The 24,493-nt window shown below is 43.8% G+C and overlaps 1 protein-coding gene and 1 pseudogene across 2 annotated transcripts; one reads left to right on the top strand and one right to left on the bottom strand.

Moving 5' to 3' along the window:
- Positions 1-1,574: 1,574 nt before the first annotated feature.
- On the top strand, positions 1,575-6,802 carry LOC310781183 (tetranectin-like; the record flags this gene model as incomplete). The annotated part of the gene is made up of 3 exons (XM_083641736.1): positions 1,575-1,674; positions 5,517-5,615; positions 6,402-6,802. 3 exons carry the CDS (start codon positions 1,575-1,577, stop codon positions 6,800-6,802), a joined length of 600 nt encoding a protein of 199 aa, XP_083497862.1.
- Positions 6,803-15,923: 9,121 nt separating this feature from the next.
- On the bottom strand, positions 15,924-23,166 carry LOC310781615 (carbohydrate sulfotransferase 11-like; annotated as a pseudogene). The gene is made up of 4 exons: positions 22,998-23,166; positions 20,056-20,117; positions 19,054-19,149; positions 15,924-16,786 (listed from the first exon to the last, which is right to left on the bottom strand). The product of its transcript is annotated as a carbohydrate sulfotransferase 11-like (transcript).
- Between the last annotated feature and the right edge of the window lie 1,327 nt (positions 23,167-24,493).

The raw sequence follows: 24,493 nt of genomic DNA on the forward strand, positions 1-24,493 counted from the left end.
GCCTGCTGTGCACAGGGCAACGAACACAACCAGTCAAGCTGCCTTTACCTGAAACTTTTATACATTGTAAATGACTTATTTTCAATGAATGTTATATTACTGATCTACATATCTGCTTCATTGTTAATTTATTTTGTAAATATTTTTATTTCAAACATTGATAAAATTACATTTAAAAAATAATCTTTGTCATTGAGCTGTTTGTCCATGGACATAATATGATAAAATGCATATAGGTGTTTCATCCAGTATTTTATATCAATGATTTGCAAGCAATAGGTGGCAATCGAGCTATTTTGACTATCTGACTTTAGTTTCTCTGTTGTTTAGTGGAGCTGTGAAAATTATGTTCATTCAATGAGGCAAGATGAGACCGAAGAGTCAAATGTGAGGTAGGCAGAGGTGACTGAACATCTCAAGACTCCTCAGGAAAGGAAAGATGAAAGGAGAACAACCCCTACGTTCACAACCCTGTAGAGTCATTATGCAAGACTGCCACGTGTCAACTGCCTCCTCCAGCTTTACTGAGGAGAACCAGATGCAGACTCTGGGACAAATCCCAACATATCCAACCTCAGGCCTGAGATGTTTACAGCCATCATCACCAACAACAACAGGCTCTGAAGACCCAGGAGAGGTTCAGTTCACGTTCAAGCAGACAACTATGATTGTGTGCAAGTGCACGGAGTTAATGCAATTAAGTGGATAACAATTTGCCAACTGTAGTAATTCTCTCCTAAGTGGCACAAACAGTTGCACATACATGCTGGTTTGGATGAGTCAAATACATTACATTACATTACGTCATTTGGCAGACAGTTTGTTTGGGCTTGTTTGGGTTTGTTGGGCCGTGAACCGCGTGACACGGTTTACGGTCTTAAAGGGATACACATACAAATTAAGGATATACACGCAAATGCTGCATCAGGTATCAATGGGTTAAGAGGGAAATTGAGTAATGTCTTTAGGGAAGACACAAAACATTCCTGCCTTTGAGATGAAAACAAATGCAGCATACTGTAGCACATATATATTGATTGATGTCTTTATTTCAGACTCGTAGTCCATAGAAACATACAAAAATTACAATACCATACAATAGTACAATAATTACAAGTATAAAATAGATAAGAAAAAAAACATTTGAGTTTGAGCTTCACAGATGAGGCTGTATTAAGTTTCAGCTTCACAGATAAGGCTGTGATATATATATATATCATATAGAAACAGTGCTCTTCTGAAATTCATTGCTAAGCTGAAAACATGTGGAAGCCAATTCATGCTTGTCTGAACTGTCAAGTCATGCTTGTCTGAACTGTTAAACACTGAACAACCCTGTTCACCATCCATCTCTCATCAGCAGCTCAAAAGGCACAAACAGCTGTTAAACATCTGTAAAACATTTGTTCTCTCTGAGATAAGATTTCCTCATTCCGCTCTGCGCTGCCACGTAAACCATCTGAGTCTACAACCCTCAGAGCGGCAAAGGGCTTTGGTGGCGCATTATCGCTATAACCAAAACACTGTTTATCTTGTGAATTTACTACCAGCAGTAAAGCGGTTCTCTCAACAATATGGATACTAGAGGGGTCAGCTTGATGTGCTGCCTTCTCCTGCTGGCACACAGCACACTCCAGCAGAACGTCTCCAAGAAAAGAAATGGCAAGAAAAAAGGTAAGAGGCATCTGCTTGATCCTGGAGAAGAAAACTGTCATCACTTGTTAACAGTGTTGGGGGTAACTCATTACAAAAGTAACATATTGCATGTAATATATTACTTTTAGCAGTAACTCAGTAATATAACTTATTACATATAGGATTTCAGTAATATTATACCAGTTACTTTGTCAAGTAACTCAAGTTACAAATTGAGTTACATTTTATTTTTTTATCAAAGCACTTATTTAAAAAAGACAATAATTTCCTAATCAAACTGTGTGTTTTTATGTAAATAACCACTATAGATGACAATAACAAAGGAAAAGATTAACATTTACAATTTTGGATTGTGTTTATCGGAAAACTTGGCATTTTGCATTTGATGTTTGATTTTCAAAGTACTGTTTTAAAAGTATTTAAGCCCCTTTTTGGATTAAGTGGATCCTTACCTCTCAGGAAAATGTGCCGTGTCATCTCAGGCTATCTTAGCTTCTTATTTTTTCACATATAAACATGCATATCTGTGTTTTGTCAACCCTGTTACCGACATAACAATTACTGTTTGAAAAGGTTTTAAATCCATATTTAGAACAAATCTGATATATTATGAAAGATAAAGTCTCCCTTGTTACACTAAGTGTGTTTGTAAAGTGAGAATATTGAGGAGTTTACTTTTTCCCATGGATGAATATGCCCATTTACATTTGGCACTTTCACAGCATCTTCTGTTTAAGAAAAAGTTATGTAAACAAACTAATAATACCCACATTTCTTTGAGTGGATTACTGGTACTTTTTACTTAACGCATAAAATTCGTTTATTTTACATGTGTCTTTTCATTTTTTTAATTATATTAGAATATTATACAAGTAACAGGGCTGACACCTCAGTAACAGGGTTGACAACAGTTAGCATATTGGTTATACTGCCTGTTTAAGTTATAGTTATGGATGTAATAGGGTTATTTATGGAATTGTAACAGAGTTAGTTATGTGACAATCATAAACCTTTGATTCAACATTACTAATCAGAACATTTTGGACACAGATTTATTGAGAGGTTTTAGCATAGAAGATGATGAAAAATTATGATACTGTGGATGTAAATGTAAGCCAATTGTTTTTAATAAATAGAAAACCATAATATTTAGGGATGAAACTGTAAAAACATGTATATCTAAATACTATTGGCAAGAAGTTTATTTTCATGTACACACAAAAGCATACTTTCGTCAACCCTGTTACCTAGAACAGGGTTGACGGTAACAGGGTTGACGAAAGATGTTGTTGGCAGCCATTACTAGCCATCTGGTAAAGGCGCTAACACATGGTGTGCATTCATGAGAGGCCGAAATTACCTTATATATCTACATTTAAAATTCCAAACAAATAACTTTTTATGTATGCTTTTCTGGTAACAGGGCTGACACAGCGTCCTCGTCCCCCTCTGTCAGACATTACAAAACTTGAAGAAAATTAATTAAAAGCAGATGTCACTTACTTATCTTTCCACCATCATCTTTAGAAAAGGCAGGTGATGTCACTTCCTGGAAATGCTACAACTTTCAGTCCATTATGGCCCAATTCCAATTCGCCCCCTTACTGACTCAAGCCCTTAGAGGCGCGTTCACGTGAAGGGAGTGAGGGCTTAGGGATGTCCCACGGTGAAATGGCAAAGTGAACGAGGGCTCAGAGTGAGCCCTTTCTGTCCCCTTACCGTAAGGGAGCAGCTATGGCCACTTAGGCAAAGGGAATTGCCCACAATGCATAGCGTTGTGAGGTATAAAACGGGGAAGGCTGCAAATATCAGTCAAAAAAATAAAAGAACACACGCGCGAAACGAACGCGGTGTTTGCGAGTGCGCTGGAATGCCTTAATTGACAATGAAACATTACATGAATAGGGATTTCAGATTAGACAAAAATATTATATCAGAGGAAAGCAAGTAGTTATTTTACACAATCCTAGAATAATCATCAATCATTTCTATTACAATTGCAATCACAACTTTTTTGATGAATGAGAAATAGTTTTACCGAATCTGTATTGTACAGTATTGACATTGTGTGTATAATGTTGGGTGACATGTCATTATTATGCTTATTTTAATTATAATTCCACATGTTGCAGATTGCAGATTTTGCAGTAGGCTACATTTATTTTTAAATGACAGAGCCAGAGCCTGGATTAGAACAGACTCATCAGGGAGTCTATCCCTCAAACACTTTAGGCGTCTTGACAATAAACAATATATAGCGAGCCCCAAACCTGCCAGAGTCAACATCATCTTGTCAAGTGCAAAGGGCTCTGCTGTCCCAATCCTCCTATTTATCCAATGTGGATCCCTTCCACACTTGATGACTCAACCACTTTCAGATGGCGGCCATTAGAGGGACTGAGGGTTCAGGGCTTGAGTCTTTAGGGGGCGGATTGGAATTGGGCCTATGTCTGAAGGGGTGTTTTCGTTAAAAGTAACAGGGTTGACGACAACATGGATACAAGACTATATTGTTCTTTTTCTCATCATTTTACACATATTAAGAATAATACTCATTCATGAGTAATGAAACAACACTTGGGGCCTTATATAGGTGTATGTTTTTTTTTTATGATAGTTTGATGTTTTTTGGCCTTAATAGCTAGCCAAAGTAGAAAGATCAGACTGAGATACAGGTCATTTTCGCATTTTTTGCAAGATGCTTCACACAAAAAAGTGTTTAAAACTCTTTAAAAACAAAATGAAGAAATACTTAATTTGTTTTTATTAAGAGACATATCTGGGGAAGTAAATTATAAAATGTTTTATTGCTTATTTGTTGTTTATTCAGATTTACAGAGGAATGTTGTTCCAGATACATAAAATGGCAAGTTTTCCGATAATCACGCTGCTGCTGTTGTTTTGGTAAAAGTAATCCAAAAAAGTAGTGTAATAAGTGACGAGTTACTCTACACAGACGGTAATATTGTAAAGTAACTTATTACTTTCAAATGAAAGTAACTAGTAATATGTAGTATATTACATTTTGAAAGTAACTTGCCCAACACTGCTTGTTAAATCTCTGAATACCTTCTACCAGTGGCGTAGCCAGACTTGGCACATTGGGTGTGCCACAGAAAGAGAGGGTGTGCCAGGGGGTGGACCCAATTTTTTTTTGGCCTTTTCAAGCCAGATTTAGAGGGAAAATGGCGACATCTAGTGGACAAAAGAAATCACAACATGGTGCCTTTAAGATAGGACGTGGAGGATGTGTCTCCTTCACATCAGTGCTGAAATGGAGGCAAGGCTGGCAAAATACAGCATCAACTTTCGGCTGCATCATCTTCTTCATCATCGTCTGTCTCTTCTCCACTGTACACCACCAATACAGGTGCGGGAACGGGTGCACTAGAATCCGCACTTGTTGAGGGGGAGGGTGACGACGAGTCATCTTCTTCCTCGTCGTCAATGCGACGTTTCTTGCCTTTGCCGAAAAAGCTTAAAAGCGAGCTTTGTTTCATGTCTTCTTGATTTGGCGCTGCTGCTGCTGCTGTGCGTGCATTTGTTTACTTTACGCGGACGACAGCTTAACTAGTTTCCCATGATGCTCCGGGGCACATAGGTCAGCGGACAGTTGGACACTTAAGCATGACAGCTGATGTGTTTTGCAGACAAACAAAAAACTTTTTTTTACCCCATTTTTTTTGGGTGTGCCAGCTGCCTGTCTGGGTGGCATTTGCACACCCAGGCGCACCCGTGGCTACGCGCCTGCCTTCTACAGAATAACGCTACAGAGGTGCCATCAAAGTTCATCAATAACTGACTGGATGTGTTATTGCTGTGGAAAATATATATATTTTCTCTCCTTTTCACTTGAACAGATGCTGCAAACAATGCTGCAATTGAAGAGCTGAAGAAACAAATCAGTGACATTGTGCTAGAGCTGAATTTGCTGAAAGAGCAACAAGCCTTGCAAACAGGTAGGCTGCAGTGCAGAGAATCAACTCATACATTCAGTTCTGTCAACTTGTTGGGCGGGCGCCCCCTGTGTGGCCCGCGATGGAATTGCTTTTTTTTTTTTTTTTTTACAGTACACCTGAACGCAACATGCAAGATACCCGCTGAATAAGTGTCCAAATGTTCATGTCATTCTGGCCAATACTCCACTTCTGTTATAGCATTTCAGTCTGGAATATGGAATATCTTTCAATAATCTATGATTTAGCTGCTAAATTGTCAAATACTGCCGTCTGCTCACTGCAGGCACTTATGTATGTACTTAACCTAACTCACTCAACCTAACTAACTATCCGGTGTGCACAACATTGTAAGACTAAACTCCGGCTGACACCCCAAAAACCTACAATCCACTACAGAAAAATGTATATTGTTTGTTTATTAACTGGCCCATGGCCGTCTATCATTTCATGAAAGTGGCCCCCGGGCAAAGCAAGTTGAGTATCCCTGATGTACAGTATGTGTGTGACACAATTTCTTCTGTTGTGATGCCCAAAACTGCATCACAGAAGAAACCACCAAGAAATATTGAACATACATCTTTGTTTGTATACGTGTAGTCCCACAGCTGGTCACGATTCGCACTGTTTGGAGTGCATTTTTCACTCCACTCCACTGTGTGGGATTGGGAAGATCAGGTCAGGATGGAGCGGGGGATGTGGCTGGGATTCATTAGCAGGGATAACATCATGGAAGTGGTGGTGGTGAGGAGAAAGGACAGCACTGACTTCTCACCTTCCTACCTTCAGTTTGCTTGAGAGGCACCAAGGTCCTGGGCAAGTGTTTCCTGGCCGACCCGGTGAAGAAGAGCTACCACGCAGCCATTGACGACTGCATCGCCATGGGGGGCAGCCTGAGCACGCCTCTGACCGGGTACGAGAACGACCTGCTCTACAGCTACGTGCGGGAGAGCGTGGGCCCTGAGGAGCACATCTGGCTGGGCGTCGACGACATGGTGACAGAGGGCCAGTGGGTGGACCAGTCAGGGACCGCCGTGCGCTTCAAGAACTGGGAGACGGAGATCACCCTGCAGCCGGACGGGGGCCGGGGCCAGAACTGCGCCGTCCTGTCCAGCACAGCCAACGGGAAGTGGTTTGATGAGAGCTGCCGTGCGGAAAAGGCCTCCGTCTGCGAGTTCAACATCGTCTAGGGGTCACAGCTGCTTTGCTCTCCTTACTAAATCTCTGACTATACTATACCATTCTCATATTCATATGGATAGACTGGATGCTGCTGCTTGCAGGGCATTTGAATGCTATCAGGTATATATGTCCAATGCCTTGAGGAATATTGTGAATTTTTCTTAGCCTTCACTGTTTCTTGTCCAAACCTGCAAACCTTTAAAGCAGGACTAAACCCCCAAAACACTTTTTTTCAGCTTTTAACCAATATATATGACTTTGGGGGTGGTGTGTGAAGAATTCTGGTCAAAATTTCCACATTTGAGACCAAACTGTTAGCATTGTACCATTTGTATCATTTTCAGCAGCATAAGTTCCCTCTATGGGTTGAACGGTGCTTTTTTTTGTGCCTTTAAATGAATGGGATATTTGGTACATCGTGATGTCACGATGGGTTTAGCACGCGCCCCACTCATGTGAAAAATTGTTTTTTTCCCTATTGATTATTACTGTAGTTCACGCGGCGCGAGCCCTTTAAGACCAATGCATCCCTGGGTAATGCCTACTGTGGCTAATATTAGCCGCTAGTTAGTTACCACCCACATCCCACTAGCCACTCCCGCCACCCACATCCCACTAGCCACTCCCGCCACCCACATCCCACTAGCCACTCCCACCACCCACATCCCACTAGCCACTCCCACCACCCACTAGCCACTCCCACCACCCACATCCCACTAGCCACTCCCACCACCCACATCGCACTAGCCACTCCCGCCACCCACATCCCACTAGCCACTCCCACCACCCACACCCCACTAGCCACTCCCGCCACCCACATCCCACTAGCCACTCCCACCACCCACATCCCACTAGCCACTCCCGCCACCCACATCCCAATAGCCACTTCCACCACCCACATCCCACTAGCCACTCCCACCACCCACATCCCAATAGCCACTTCCACCACCCACTACCCACATCCCACTAGCCACTCCCGCCACCCACATCCCACTAGCCACTTCCACCACCCACATCCCACTAGCCACTCCCACCACCCACATCCCAATAGCCACTTCCACCACCCACATCCCACTAGCCACTCCCACCACCCACATCCCACTAGCCACTCCCGCCACCCACATCCCACTACCCACATCCCACTAGCCACTCCCGCCACCCACATCCCACTAGCCACTTCCACCACCCACATCCCACTAGCCACTCCCACCACCCACATCCCACTAGCCACTCCCGCCACCCATAGCCCCTACGCACCCCTCAAATCCAGACTCTCTTCCGCATTCCTATCCCTAGCTACCTAGCTACGGCCCATTTTCCACTAAACTCACTAAACGTCCACCAGTGTCCTGACTTTTCCATCTGACCCCAGCCTAAGCTAAAACCATTGGAAGGTCATATTTTACATACAAAACAAACCAATTAAAATGTGTTCTGATAAAGTGATAGCGTGTTTCAATACAGATAGTCATGGAATTCTGGACCAATTCATAATCTCACAATAAACTATTTTCAGATTTGGGTTTTACAGAAGAAATCACATCAAATGGAGGTCCGTGGCCCTAATGTGGACTAGGGTTGCGATGTAGAGGAAAACACTAATGGATGGCTTGTCTTTAATAGCATATGTATATTTTTTATTTTCTAATGTTCCAAATATCTAACCTTGCTTGCAAGATGGATAACCTTGCGAGATCAAAAGAGATTGTCTCGACGTAATCCATCTTGATATGCACATCAGGCAGTTAAGATGATTGGCTTAGAAACCCGACCCATGGCCGGCTTGTCGAATCAGCGGCAGCCTTAGGCCGGCTTTCTGTGTGACGCTACTGAGAAGCGTCTGGGTCAAGTAGTGGGTACATGGTCTTTGTAGTTCTTTTTACTCGTCAACATGGCTGCCGCCGCGGAAGCGAAAGCTAGCGAGGCTATCTAGATGCAGCAATAACTTCAGTTATTTCTCAACTGGACAGCATTTCTTCATTGAAAGAAGAGCAGAGAACGGCACTGAAGGCTTTTCTGGGTGGAAAAGAGCTCTTGTAGTTCGTCGCTGGGTTTGTTTATTAGTCCTCCGGTCACAAACGTTACGTCAGAGGCATGGCGATCTGATTGGTTGAAGTTAACACGCACCAGCGGTGATAGACAGATGGGTCATCCAATCACCTGCCAAGTAGCTTGGAGAAAGTGCCCACCTCCGTCAGCGGGTTGGATTACTGCATTCCCAGATGGACTGGTTTAGGGAAATGTAATGTGAAGCTAACCCGTCCATCTGTCAGCGTCAGATACCAAATATCTGCGGATCCATTCAATTAAAAAAACGTTTTTTGTTTTGTTTTGTTTTTACTGAATCGCAATCATATAATTTGCTTTTTAAGCCATTCTCTCATGTCTCGCTGTTTCTAGGACTGAAATTAGGATTATCAGGTTGTGCTGCCTATATTGTATTACACTATTAATATGAATCTGAAATGGGAGTTTTTATTTTGAAATACCACATCAGAATGACATGAAACTTTCTGAGAGCCACAATGAGCTGGTCCTGTCATTCTGAAGTGAAATTATTCTGTGGAAGCGGAGGGTTTCCTTTTAATATGAATCTGAAATTAGGAAAAATCTCTCTCTCGCTGGCCAATTCTCCCTTCCTTTCTTTGATCTATCATTGAGTCGAATGCAGCAAAATTGAGAGTTGCCCTGTGGCTGTGGTTGCCCCCTCCAACATGGCACTGACGTTGACATATGATCCACCAAGTCATGCGGCATCTATTGTATGTGTATATGGGTGGTTGGCATAGGGCCCTGAAAAAAGTAGTTTTTTTTTACTTCAAATATTGCACATAAAAATGATAGAGTTGTGTAATACGGATTCTTAGATTTCCAAAAATATATGTGGTATTGGAATATGAATTTGTTCACTAATTTGTTTTATCAGTCCCTAAAATTGTCATATGGTGTGACATGAAAGTTTTTCTTAAGTACCTCACTTTATCACGACTCTTTCTCATTACTATCTTGAGATCCAGCATTTCCTTATGCAAATTCATGACATTTTGTATTAATTTCTTATCATCACACAAAGTACGACATGTCCTAAATGTTTAGATATAGGCTATTTTAGAGTAATAACTAGGCATCTCTACACACGCTCGATTCCTAGGCTCGCTAGCTCAGCCGCTGCCCATCCTGCAGCTCACTGAGCTTGCCCTGCAGCTCGCATACGCAGCTCGGCTGCTACGCAGCCTCGCCCCCAGCTCGCCTGCTGCGTGGCCTTGCTTGCCCTATTGGCGTGTGCGCAATGTCTCCCTCTCAGTGGCGGCTGGTGAGCTTGGCAATAAGGGAGGACGCTTCGGCGGCGACCAAAGCGTATACCCTAATGTAATCTCAATAGGAACACCAGTCTCCTTCAAGGAAACAAGATCAATAGAAATCATTAGGCTACAGACCGCTTTATAGATCCACACTGTTACAGCAGGCAACATCAAACTTAATTTCAGTTTAATTCAATCACACAAATTACACCACGCACCCCCATATAGATAAGATTTTGTTCCAGGGTCCCCCATCTGATAAGAGTTTTGCTTTTAGATGATTTATCACAGACATTATATGAAACCCATGACCAAAATAGTCATACATTCTGTGATTGTGTTACTTATGGATGGAATTATAGTGAACATAGATTAATCCCCCCTTTTTGCTGGGGACCCCACTTTGAAAACCACTAGCTTAGGCTACAACTGTTGCAAGAAGGTGAATTTTCACACATTTTCAATGCAGATTGAGGACAAATAAGATGGATTGTCATCTGGTGCATTTTAACATTAGGCGCACCCAGGAGAAAGAGAGTTGAAGTGGGAATAATTTCTGGCTGAGCAATGTAATGCACCTCAAAATAAAGTAAGATATTTAGGCTACAGTTAGTCTGTCAGTAAAAGGTTTGATGGATGAACAAATCAATCAAAAACACTTCACTAGTCCAACATAGGCTAGAAGTTTTGTTTCATTGCATTGAATTTGGCAGCGCAGAACGAAACATGGAATGAAACGGTTTCGTTCTGCGCTGCCAAATTCCGTAAAAAAATGTGCGAGTTTAAGATCGCCAAATGGTGGGCTATTCAGCATAAAACAATATAATAAAATAGTAAAAAAAAGGAGCACTGCTTGGTGGACGCCGAATTTAGTAGAAGACCCGGATAACTCGAACTTAATTGACTTACTTGAATATCCATGCTGTCTGTAGCTGGTGCGAGTGCAGCCGATGAGGTTAAATTATCCCAGTGTTTGCTTCTGAGCCTCCGTGAGGTGTACCACGCTGCCCTCTCTAAACTCCACGTAATACAATGCAACGACTGTCTGGCTTGTGAGCTAACTTACTGCTTGATAATATAAAACAGGAAAAGAGAAAGGGGAAAATAGGTGCTACTGTCTGTAAATCTATCTATTAGCCTGTCAGGTCTTCATTTCCTCAATTTCCAATGGAGCGGGTTCAACAAGATTTTCAAACGTAGGCTATTCAGCATTGGACAATACAGAATGTCAATCTTAGCAATCTATCCAACAACAACCAATTAGGTTTCACCTGGTTTCACCAGGCTAAGGGCGTGTTCCGCTCCAGCTCAATCTGATTGGTTGTAAAACACATCACTCTCACGTGTTCTATGTGAATTGCAAGTGTTTTTCAACCAATCATATTTTTTCATTAGATAAATTACCAAATAAATAAACGCCCACAGGGCGAATGTTTTTTTAACTACCTACTCCAGGCTGGGACCAGGGCCAGAGTGACTCGTCTGCATGGAGCTCTCCTTTCCATCAGTTCAGGTCACTGTTGTTAAAGCATTTTAAGCATATAAGAATATAATGAATGAAAAAATGAGCGTCTGCACATAAGAAAAAACACATTTGATTGATATTTTATAATTAAAAAAAAAAAGAAAAAAGAAAAAAAAGAAAAAGAAAAATGATATTTTTTTTTATATAAAATCCCCAATCTAATAGAGGAGGACCATTCTCCTATGCCTCACTGGAAAAACCTCCTCTGGTTCTCTCTCCTTCAGTCTCTTCCCCTCTCTCTCCCTCAGTCTCTCCCTCTCCTCTCTCTCCATCTCCCTCAGTCTCTCTGCCTCTCCACTCCCTCAGTCTCCCTCTCCCTCAGTCTCTCTCCCCCTCTCTCTCCCTCTCCCTTGTGAGCCTCAGACTGATGACATCACTGATGACATCATCAGTGATGTCATCAGTGACATCATGACTGAACTATAGCCTCAGCCTCAGGGCAATCAGCCTTAGGGCAATTAGCCTGCCCTAATTAAAAAAACGGGCTCCGTCAGGTCACCCGCACGGGTGCTCTTTACACCACCTGAAAGTTTCAGCGCGATCACACATAAAAACGGCATAGCTGTGGCCGGACAAAATTCTTGAAACAGACAGAGAAACAAACAGACAGACAGAGTCCACATTGCCAAATTTATATATAAGATTCTGACAAACTGAGTTATAAATCTAACAAAATGCTTGTGACTCTTGCACTATTTTCCATTGTGTTTCATTGGGATTTTTATGATTTATCACTAAAAAACTTTTATTGTCACCTTTATTGCCAATTTTGACTGTCACGCCATATTATATAGTGTCACAATATATGTTGAAACATACCTAACCACAATGTATCAATACAATAACATGCATTATATGCATTTAACATTTAAATCGGACAGTGGAGTAGGTGAGCATGCACAAGTGTGACAAATGGAGTAGGGCAGTATGGACTTCCCTGAGTGGAGTGAGTATGAATCTTTTTTCATGTGATTATAGACATGGAAAAAGTGTTACAAAGGTCAAAATATACATTAAATGTAGCTATTAGTTATAAAATGCAAGACATGACTAATAAATCGTATGAAGTGACAAAAAAACTGTCACACCACATGATAGTCTCACACCAATCTACACAAACATCACTTTACAGGGGAGTTACTTACCCATTCACTTCAATAGAACTGTCCCCAAAGTCTAGCCCTAATCTAGCCTCAATGCAAAATCTGAATGTTGTGAGTTATCTCTCTTCCTTCTATAGCACACTGAGAGGAAGCAAATTGTTGCATTTCCGATCAACTGTCGCATTAAAACATGACAGATGAATAGATCTGGGGACCGGGGCTATTTAAAAAAAAAAAAAAAAAAAGGACACCGAGGTCATGACCTCGGTGTGCTCAATGGTAGGTACGGGCCTGTTTGCAAGTAATAATGACCAAAAAGTAATTGATCTTCAGAATTTTTATGGAAAAAAGCATCACACCAAAAGACACTGTGAAACATAACTGAAGTGGCAGTGCCAAAAATATTGTATTTATTGAAGAAACATGAGAAAAGACAAGAGACATGTAGGCTACTCCTTCCATGTAGGCTACTCCTGAGATATTTTCTGTAGGCTACTGCCTAGTTGAAAAAGGACCTCTCATCCCAACGGGTATCCAAACAATTTACCATTTAAATATCAGTCACACCATATGATTTTCATTTCTGGGACAATCAGAAATCTGATCAGAAATGACTCAAAATAGGCTACTATGCCTGGACTTTGAAAAGAGCAGACTCACAAATAGACTGTTATCATTCTGTAGCTACTTTGTTGAGGAGAATTCTATTTATTTTTCTTAGTTTTACTCAAGTTTAAACTTTGTGGAAAAGTGCTCGGGACACAATTGTCACACCATATAGGATTTTTCATGTTTGGTTGAAAATGGTGAAAAAGTGAGTGATGAATTGCACGAATGTGCAGACATTTTTGACTCCCGGCAAACCAAGGAGGGTGATGTGAAAAATAATGACGTTTTTGCAGTCTGCTGTGGCTCGAGAATTTAAGAGGGATGATGCCGACATCTAGTGGTGGTTTTGTGGAATTGTAGGCAGCTAAAGGCAAGGAAGGCAAGGGAGCTAAAGCCACAACTGCTGTCTGGGGCTTCTATGAGAACTGAAGCACTTCATGAATCCAGACAGCAACTTTTTGCCGACACGCACACACGCACGCGCGCGCGCGCGCACACACACACACACACACACACACACACACACACACTCCTGCTGTGCGTAGGCAGGAGTTTTGTTGTGTTCTCACCAGGTTCTCACTGCGCCCCTCGCCCATCACCTCCCTCCCCCCGACCCCGCTCGCATTTCTTACCGCAGGGCATTCTGGGTATTGGGGGACGTGTGCCATCATGCAAACGTTCTTGTAACAACAAAGAGTAACGTTAGCACTAGCAGTAGCATACTACCCTATTTCCCGTTTATAATACTTTAAGAAGTTTAATTTACAAACAGAAGACTCGTATGTGCGGACGATATTATCACGAATATATGAAGTGGAACCAGGGCTCCGTTGATCAGAGGAAGAAGACTCACTGGACTCAGATAAATGGTTTAGCTAGCTGTGAAGCTAACGTTAGCTGTGAAGCTATTGGAGCTTTGAAGGAAGTTTGTCAGTAAAGTTCAGGAGGAAAAGTTCCTGTCACTGTGTGAAAATTAAAATGTTCTAAAGTCCAGAACCTGAGAGCTGTGGTGAAGCAGCACCTAACTGCGGGTGATGAAGATAAACTGCTGGACGCTGTGTGGTTACACAGAGAAGCCTTGCCTCCAGACCTCCACCCAGCTAGCAGATCATGGGCGGGCCGCCGGCGGCAAGCCGGAGACCAATTCGGCGGGCCACCGTCGGCAGCCGCAGCGGCTCCGCTGCGGTCGTGCTAGTCGGTGAAACAGCGGTCCGCCGGGGTGGCTCGCTGGCGGTCCGCTGGCGGCACCAGGGCCTTGCACGGCACGCTGATGGCATGCCGCTGGTATTGCACCTCCCAGCCCCACTATACATTGTTATGCTAATACATGCATGCAGTGCTTATCCACTGGCAGGGCTCCCTTCCTCTCATACTTATAAATATTACTTATCACTAAATATGGTGGTAATTTCTGAGGTACTTGGTTAAAAAAGGTTGAGAACCACTTCAATAATGCACATAATTACAATGATTTAAATGATAACATGTGATTATTAATACAACAATAATAATTTAAAGGAGAACAGATCCGTGAACTTTTTGTTATTTTATTTATGGACATAAGAAATGAATCAAACGATGATGATTTGACAACTGGGCGTTGCAAATAGCAAAAAACTTGACAACTCTGTATATGTTGCATATTATGTGGGCTATATATTTAAAGAAAACATCAAGCCAAAAAATAATGTATAAAAAAAAAAAAAACATTTTTAATCACAAAATCTGCCTTAAATAGTGCAATAGTCAAATAAAACAGTCATAAAGATACAAATAGAAAACAAGCATAAAGTCACGCACAGCAGCACATCATAGATATTCCTACTTTTCCACCGTGTTCCAAAAAGTAAATTTTATATAAAATTGTGTGTCATTATAGGTGGGTAATTATCAAGGACTGTAATTATTGTAAGTCAATACTAGCAGGGGGAGTCCAGTATATAAATAAACAATAGTCTCAAGATTCAAGCTTACTTAATAGCCATAATGAACATGTTACAAATGAGGAATTTGTCTTTGTGCAGTATGCAGTGCAGCAATACAAAGCAGGGCCGATCCTGGCCATTTGGGTGCCCTAAGCGTAATTGTTCGGTGGTGCCCCCCCCCCCCGTAAAACTTTCAATAACTGTCAAACGAAAGACTGCAAAATCATTAATTATGAACGATACTAGTGTATCTCACATTTCATTACATGTGGGAAACAAACAATTGTTAGAATTACTGTACATGTCAGCAAACAAGTGATTGTTAAACTGTACATGCAAGCAGGGGCGGACTGGGATCATAATTCAGGCCGGGCATTAGATACCAAGCAGGCCAGGCCGATACAGAAAAAAAAAAAAAATTTTTTTTTTTTTTTTTTTTTTTTTTTTGGTGCCCTCAGTCACGTGATGCCCTACGCAGTCTGCGTACTCTGCGTAATGGGTTGGAGCGGGCCTGATACAAAGTATCAGGTAGACAGAAAGGCAATTTTCAAATTAATTTGCATTAAAGTGCAAAGTAACAGACCTTGAAAGTGACATAGTGGAGTCCATAAAGATCAGGATCAGAGAGTTCAAGCATGAGTCTGTGGATGAGTGAAGTCCCAGCCTCAACTAAACTTGAGGTAGGCTGGCATGGAGTAGTTGAAGAGCAGGAAGTTCATGCGGTAGAGGTTGTACAGATTCTTCTGGTAGAAGGGGCTGATGTTGTGGAAGAACTGGACTGCCATGTCGCCCGTAGTCCTGGTGCTCTTGGAGGAGGCCGGGAAGGCGACCTGCCCCTCCACCCCGGTCAGCTGCAGCACGTAGCGGGAGTCCTGCTCCAGCGTCTCATACTTGCCCACCACGTTGTAGTGGATGAGGCAGGGGTGGCACAGCGAGTGCACCCGCTCCCAGTGCTCGTTGAAGGGCTCCTCTCGCTGGGTGGCCGGGTCCACAAGGTAGTACACAAACTCCTCAAAGGAGACGTCATCGCCCCGCTCCAAAGCCTCCGGCCAGGGGTCCGGTCGGTGGCGCCGGACTATCTTCGTGCCGTATCGTTTATGAAACGCCGTGTTGTAGCTGCGCGTTAACTTGTTGCGGTACGCAGACACCAGCCGCTCAAAGGGCTCGCGCACAAAGACGAACTTCAGGTAGGAGCGCAGGCTCCGACAGCGTGCGCAGGTTCCCCGGCCCGTGGGCCTCATTGGCGGGAATGGCCAGCGGATCCTGGTGGGGCCCAGCGACGCCTGTCAGGACCATGAGCACTCTCTTCCAGTTGGTGCAGGCCACCTTGGGCACGTAGCAGTACAGCATGCCATGCTGGTCGTCCACGATGACGTGCTTCAGGTCCTCGGGGATGAGGACTCGGCGTTTGCGGGTGTAGGAGCAGCAGGCCTCCTCTGACAGCTCGGCGTTTGCGGGTGTAGGAGCGGCAGGCCTCCTCTGACAGCTCGCGTCGGCCCTGGTGAATCGCCTGTACCGCTGATTCAACCTACAAACAAACAAAAACAGAAAAGATGAAGAATCATCAAAGATCATGAATGAATGATCAACCCTAAAATAACAACTAGTGCACTTGTGGTCAATATTTGGACCACTTCAATGTTTTTACTTCCAAGAGATTCAAAACGGCACTTCACAAGAGTCAGAACTAACCTTAATGCATAAGTTAACCCAAAAATGACCCCTATGCCAGTGGAAGTAGCATAGTATTTTAGTCCACAAAGATTTGTGGAGTTCATCAGGATTATCCGGCATTATCCGGTAGCACCATGCCCTTCTCCCCAATATACTATATTCACAGGTGTGTGTGTGTGTGTGTGTGTGTGTGTGTGACTGACCGTACGAATTGAAGTGCTGCTGATAGCACTGATCAACAAAAACTGCTTGAAAGATATTATGGCGTGTTGTTTTCTAATGCAATCTCAGCACGGAAGGAGACATGATAAAGCAGCTTTGTGTGAGTATTTAAAGGTCCCTATCGTTGCATCGGCGCTGTTTCTAGGCCGAACGCCTGGCGCAGCTCAAATCAGTGGGCGTGGACAAGCGCACTTGATATCGTCGTGCTGGCGCTAGATGCAGCCTCAACCATTACAACCACGCCTTTTAAGCGTAAAATTATGCACCGTCATGCTCATTGGATAACTGCAATAAACGAATTGCACGCTTGCCTTTTTAGCTCCAATTCCAGTGATCCCGCAAAACCAGACGAAAGCCAAACGCTCTGCCCCCCCCCCCCCCCCCCCTTCATCCAGTCTGTCTGTCTGCATTATAGGCTATTATTCCATATTATTATGCTTCTCAAACCAATCTAACTGCAGTTTCAATACTGCAAGCATGTAAATACGCTACACTATAGCAAGATCAAAGTGAAAATAATGTTCTAAAGGCATCAGCTACAAAAATATAGCCTATCCATATGATGAGATTAATTTTATATTGGTGAAAGTTTGTTCAGAACGATATCGTTTTCTCTCCCCTGCTGCAGGTAGAATGATGCACATAAATATACCCTACATTATGTAAAGTCATTGCATAAATGTGTTTTTATTGTAAAACTAAATGTGAAGTTGGGCCAAGTTATTGGAGCAGACATCACAGTATACCACATGACAGTAGAAGCGCGTTCATGAAGCGCGTTCCGCTGACACTTATCTAAATGACGTTAAATCGACAAAGGATATATATAGGCCCAGGAGGACATATATGTTTCACTTAGGGTGGTGTTTTAATTTCGATGATTTATTTGGTCCAATATTGAAATGTTCTACAATTGCAGGCTGTGTTACTGTTACGACTGTGGTCGTATTTTGGATTTATGTTAAGTTGATTTTCCATTAATTGCTTGTGTTTCCCTCCCCTGATTGTCTGAGTGATTGTGTGCATGGGTTCCAGGTGTGTATGTGTGAGTGGATGTGAAATCAGGAGCGGTGATTGGTTGGAGGTGGGAAGGCTCAGCCCTTATAGGAGATCCAACAACCAGAGGCTGGTGCGCAGGGCCACAACCCAGACTGCCCAGACCTCAACCAGCCACATTTGATCTGTAGCATATTATTTACTGGAGCTGTAAGAGTAGGCCGCCATTTATGTTTAACCCCCTTTTTCTCCTGTTTTTGTAGTTAGGGAGGTCAGATGATGTATGTTGATTTCTTCTTCTTATTTTGGTAGGTAAGCTTTAAACCTTTAGGTAGTATCTTTTTGGGCTTTGGCCTACTCTGAAGCCAACCTCCAGTTTTAGATTCCTTTGCTTTTGTAATTCGCAATCCTCTGTTTTGTTTAATTGTTTGTTAATAAATTCATTGTTACTTCTTACATCCCAACAACTTGTTCTGTGGCTGTTCTTGAGCTCTGGGGAGGATGGGGCTCTTTTCATGTACGATCCGGTTCCCCTAGGCCGGGTCGTAACATGAAATTGGGGGCTCGTCCGGGATTTTCTTCTCGTGTTATGGTAAGTCATGGTAAGTAGTTTTCATAATTCTGTTTGGCAGTTTTTGTATTGTGTGTAGGCTTTTCTGTTTTCAAATGGAGATAGTGGAGGAATTTGTGGAGAGTCCTTCATGGGACATAATTGATAAATGTAGGAAAAATGACTTGTTGGCTGTGGCAACCCACTTTAAAATTGATGTGCTTTTCAGTGCCCGGAAGGCAGACGTAAAAAAGAAGCTGTGTGATGTGTTGGTGGAGAAAGGTGTGCTGCCTCAGTCTCCCTCATTGGTGGCAGGTGAGGGGGATCGCGGAGCTGATACAGCAGGGGCGGACGCGAAAGTGGCGGGAGCTGCTGGCGGGTTCGTTTCTGGTGTGGGGTCCGGTCCTGCCCATGAGCTTGCTGGGGGTTTTGAGCATCTCCAAATGACCCTCCAGGGAAAGGAGGCGGAGAGAAAAAACAGAGAGCTAGAGGTGCAGGCCATGCATCTCCGCGTCAGAGCTCTTGAATTGGAACGGGGAGCACCTGTGGTCTCCACCCCCGTCCAATTACTCCAACAAGGCACAAGCAGCTCTGTCTCGGCATTTGATCTGAGTAAGCACATCGGTTTGGTCCCACAGTTCCGTGAGTCTGAGGTGGACTCTTATTTCAGCGCTTTTGAGCGCATAGCCACTACATTAAAATGGCCCATGGAGTTCTGGTCACTTTTACTACAATGCAAACTTGTTGGTAAAGCACAGGAGGTTTGTACGAGTTTGTCCATTGAACAAAGCATGGATTATCAGCTGTTGAAGAAAACTGTTTTACAGGCTTATGAGCTTGTGTCTGAAGCCTACAGACAACGATTTAGAGATAGTGCGAAAACTGCCAATCAGTCCTATGTTGAATTTGCACGCGAGAAGAGTGTGTTGTTTGATAAATGGTGCCAATCGTGTAGCGTTAAATCTGTGGAGGAGATGAGAGAGTTAGTCTTGTTGGAGGAGTTCAAAAAGTGTCTTCCCGACCGTATCGTTGTCTACCTAAATGAGCAAAAGGTTACCTCCGTGACTAAAGCCGCCGTGCTGGCAGATGAGTTCATTTTAACTCATAAGTTTGCACTGCCAGTCTCGCGTGGCCAGGATTTTATGCCTGTGCGTAATAGATCACCAACTTTTGTGCGTAACCGCACATCACCGGCATTTGGTGAGAGCCGCGAGTGCTTTTATTGTCGCGAGCACGGTCATCTGATCGGTAACTGCCCTTCTCTCAAGAGAAAGCAACGTAGACACGGTAAACCTCCTGCAGGTGTGGGTTTGATAAAAACTGCATCCCCGCCTGCATCTCTCTCTGACCCTCACCCTCTGTGTGAGGGAGACGTGGATCCCCGTTTCCAGCCGTTTGTTACGCACGGCTTTGTTTCCTTGACAGGCGAGGAAAAAGACAAAGTCCCGGTAACCATTCTTAGAGATACAGCTGCTTACCATTCGTTTATGTTGGAGAGCGTCCTGCCACTTTCGAACGAGACCTCGTGTAATTCAGATATACTAGTGTGGGGCATTAAGATGAGTGTGCTTCGAGCGCCATTGCATATGGTGCATTTGTGTTCGCCTCTTGTGACAGGACATGTGAAAATAGCCGTGCGCCCTCGGCTACCTATTAGTGGTGTCTCGTTCATTTTGGGTAATGATTTAGCTGGAGGAAAAGTGTTTGCTTCACCCGAAGTTGTTGCTGTGCCTGTGTGTGTGCCTGTGTGTGCCCCTGCCGCCTCGTTTGAGCCGAATGTGTTCCCTGCGTGCGCAATTACGCGCGCGCAGGCTCGTAGGATGGGTGAAGTAGTGGATCTGTCGGAGTCATTTATGACCAATTTAGATGAAAGTGAGTCCTCTCGTTGTGTTTCCTTCACTTTTGATAATGTGTTAAACTCAGTGAATGAGGCTGATCTGTTCTCTGTAGAGACAGAGCTGAGTTTAAAGGTGACTCGAGAAATGTTGATAAAGGCTCAACAAAGTGATCCGTCGTTAACTGTATGTTTGTCTTCTGCTATAGCTGCCGGGGGAGATCCGCCACCTGTTTTCTTTTTAGACGATGGGGTTTTGATGAGAAGGTGGAGCCCCGTGTCGCGTGAGTTAGACGTTGTAAATCAAGTGGTGGTGCCAAAAGCCTACCGACTCCAAGTACTTAGTCTAGCCCATGATTCATGTTTAGCTGGTCATCTTGGTGTAAAAAAAACATATCTCCGTGTGCTGCGTAATTTCTTTTGGCCCGGTTTAAAAACTGAAGTAGCCAAGTATTGTCGCACCTGTCACACTTGTCAAATTGTGGGAAAGCCCAATCAACCTGTTCCACCAGCTCCCCTGCATCCAATTCCAGTGCTGGGAGAGCCGTTTGAGAGAGTAATGGTAGACTGTGTGGGTCCACTGCCACGAACCAAATCTGGGCATCAGTACATCCTCACTGTGATGTGCGCTGCAACAAGGTACCCAGAGGCGATCCCATTACGCACACTAAAAGCTAAACCTGTTGTGAAGGCCCTCACTAAGTTTTTTTCTACTTTTGGTTTACCCAAAATTGTACAAACAGACCAAGGCACAAATTTTATGTCTAAGGTATTTGCACAGGTGATGAGAGAGCTTAAAATTGAACACAAAAGGTCAAGTCCTTACCATCCGGAGTCCCAAGGTGCCCTGGAAAGGTTTCACCAGACACTTAAATCCATGATGAGAAAATACTGTCTTGAGTCTAACAGGGACTGGGATGAGGGTCTCCCTCTGTTATTGTTTGCCATCCGAGAAACTCCCCAGGAATCCTTGGGTTTCAGCCCATGTGATTTGGTGTTTGGCCATACAGTGCGTGGTCCTCTTCGGCTTCTTAAAGAGAAGTGGTTGTCAGAGACACCCAAAATTGAGCATAATGTGCTGGATTATGTGAGCTCTTTCCGTGAGCGTCTCCACAAAGTGTGTCAATTGGCCCTTGAAAATTTGGCACAAGCTCAAACTAAAATGAAATGTCGGTATGACAAAAAATCTGTGTTCAGAGTATTTCAGCCAGGCGAAAAGGTTTTGGTGTTGCTTCCTTTGCCAGGATCCAGCCTGCAGTCACGTTTCTCAGGTCCATATGTGGTGGAAAGAAAGATTAGTGACACAGATTATGTCGTTCAGACGCCCGACAGGAAGAGAAAAACTAGAATATGTCATGTAAATATGCTTAAACGCTATCTTTCCAGGGCGGGCGCTCCGTCACCCCTGGCTGTGCCGGTGGCCATCATGTGTGCTGCTCCCCCTCCGTATCATCTTTCTGAAGACGGGATATCAGAGAAAAGTGGTTGTTTGCCAGCAGCTCGTTTGGGAAATTCAGAGGTACTGCGTAATTTGGAGTCGTTTCTGTCTCATCTGTCTGGAACTGCACGCACAGACATTGTTCGATTAATTGAAGATAACTTGTTACTTTTCTCTGATCATCCTCGCCAAACCTCTGTTCTGTTCCATGACGTTGATGTGCAGGGCCATGCCCCCATAAAGCAACATGCATATCGGGTTAATCCAACAAAAAGGTCCCTAATGCAACAGGAGGTAAATTACCTTATTGAGCACGGTTTGGCTATTCCCAGCACTAGCGCCTGGAGCTCCCCCTGTGTGTTGGTTCCAAAACCTGATAATACTGCTCGTTTTTGTAATGATTACAGGAAGGTTAACTCTGTCACTAAACCTGACTCGTTTCCTCTCCCTAGGATGGAGGACTGTATAGATAGAGTGGGTTCTGCTAAATACGTCACCAAGCTGGACCTGCTGAAGGGATATTGGCAGGTTCCTTTAACCCCACGGGCCTCGGAGGTATCAGCCTTTGTAACCCCTGACAATTTCCTCCAATATACAGTCATGCCATTTGGCCTGCGCAACGCTCCCGCCACGTTCCAGCGTCTTATGCATCAGGTACTGGCTGGAGTGAAAAATTGTGAAGCATATCTTGATGATGTAGTTGCTTATTCGTCCACTTGGTCCGATCATATGCAAACGTTGTCCCTTATCTTCAGTCGACTCCGTGAGGCTTCCCTCACTCTAAATCTCGCAAAGTGCGAGTTTGGAAAAGGCACCGTAACCTATTTGGGTAAGGAGGTGGGACAGGGGAAGGTGCGTCCCATAGCAGCTAAAATTCGGGCTGTCATTGATTTTCCGGTTCCACAGTCCAGGAAAGCCTTACGCAGCTTCCTGGGAATGTGTGGATACTACCGTGGCTTCTGCAAAAACTTTTCTGACGTTGTGTCTCCCCTCACAGGACTGTCCAGCCCTTTGAAACGCTTCACCTGGGATCCCGCTTGTCAAGCTGCTTTTGATGCGGCCAAATCCTTGTTGTGCAGTGCGCCTGTACTCGCCGCACCCAACTTTACGCGCTGCTTTAAGTTGGAAGTTGACGCGAGTGCGCGCGGCGCTGGTGCCGTTCTTCTGCAAGAAGACGAGCAGTCTATTGATCATCCTGTATGCTACTTTTCTAAAAAGTTTAATACACACCAACTAAACTATAGTACAATTGAAAAGGAAGCTCTTGCTATGCTGCTCGCCCTGCAGAATTTCGAGGTGTACGTGGGATCTAGCGCACAGACGGTGCAGGTCTATACAGACCATAATCCACTAGTGTTCCTGGCGCAGATGCGTAATTCCAACCAGAGGCTGATGCGATGGTCCATTATCCTTCAGGACTTTAATGTGGAAATCTTCCATAAGAAGGGTACAGAGAATGTTATAGCCGATGCACTGTCCCGCTCTTTTGCATGAATTAAGCATCTTAGGGGGATGCTTAATTCTTGGGGAAAGGAGGTGTTACGACTGTGGTCGTATTTTGGATTTATGTTAAGTTGATTTTCCATTAATTGCTTGTGTTTCCCTCCCCTGATTGTCTGAGTGATTGTGTGCATGGGTTCCAGGTGTGTATGTGTGAGTGGATGTGAAATCAGGAGCGGTGATTGGTTGGAGGTGGGAAGGCTCAGCCCTTATAGGAGATCCAACAACCAGAGGCTGGTGCGCAGGGCCACAACCCAGACTGCCCAGACCTCAACCAGCCACATTTGATCTGTAGCATATTATTTACTGGAGCTGTAAGAGTAGGCCGCCATTTATGTTTAACCCCCTTTTTCTCCTGTTTTTGTAGTTAGGGAGGTCAGATGATGTATGTTGATTTCTTCTTCTTATTTTGGTAGGTAAGCTTTAAACCTTTAGGTAGTATCTTTTTGGGCTTTGGCCTACTCTGAAGCCAACCTCCAGTTTTAGATTCCTTTGCTTTTGTAATTCGCAATCCTCTGTTTTGTTTAATTGTTTGTTAATAAATTCATTGTTACTTCTTACATCCCAACAACTTGTTCTGTGGCTGTTCTTGAGCTCTGGGGAGGATGGGGCTCTTTTCATGTACGATCCGGTTCCCCTAGGCCGGGTCGTAACAGTTACCATTACACATTATTTTAGATCAACCTTTTATATCTATTTCGCCTCATTTGGTTGCTATTTAGTAGCGAAATTGAGTACCCAATTGCATGCTGGGGCATTCACAGGCAGTCAGAGAGAGACAGTCGTATTGTGCCTGTCAGACTGCCTGCAGCCTCAAAGCGGTACGGACGGAGTTGTTTTACCCAGGCTGGACGCGTTGTCACACAGGCTTGTGACAGTAACTCAACGCGGAAGGATTTATTTCACAATAAACTGGTAAACGCACACCAATGCCTGCTCCTGTCAGTAGGAGAGAGGGAGAGAGTGACACAGAGAAGGGTGACAGAGGAGAGAGGGTAGGGACTGGCCCACTGAATAGGCC

This window comes from Poromitra crassiceps, assembly GCF_964638095.1.
Source record: "Poromitra crassiceps genome assembly, chromosome: 8".
NCBI classification, from domain to species: Eukaryota; Metazoa; Chordata; class Actinopteri; order Beryciformes; family Melamphaidae; genus Poromitra; species Poromitra crassiceps.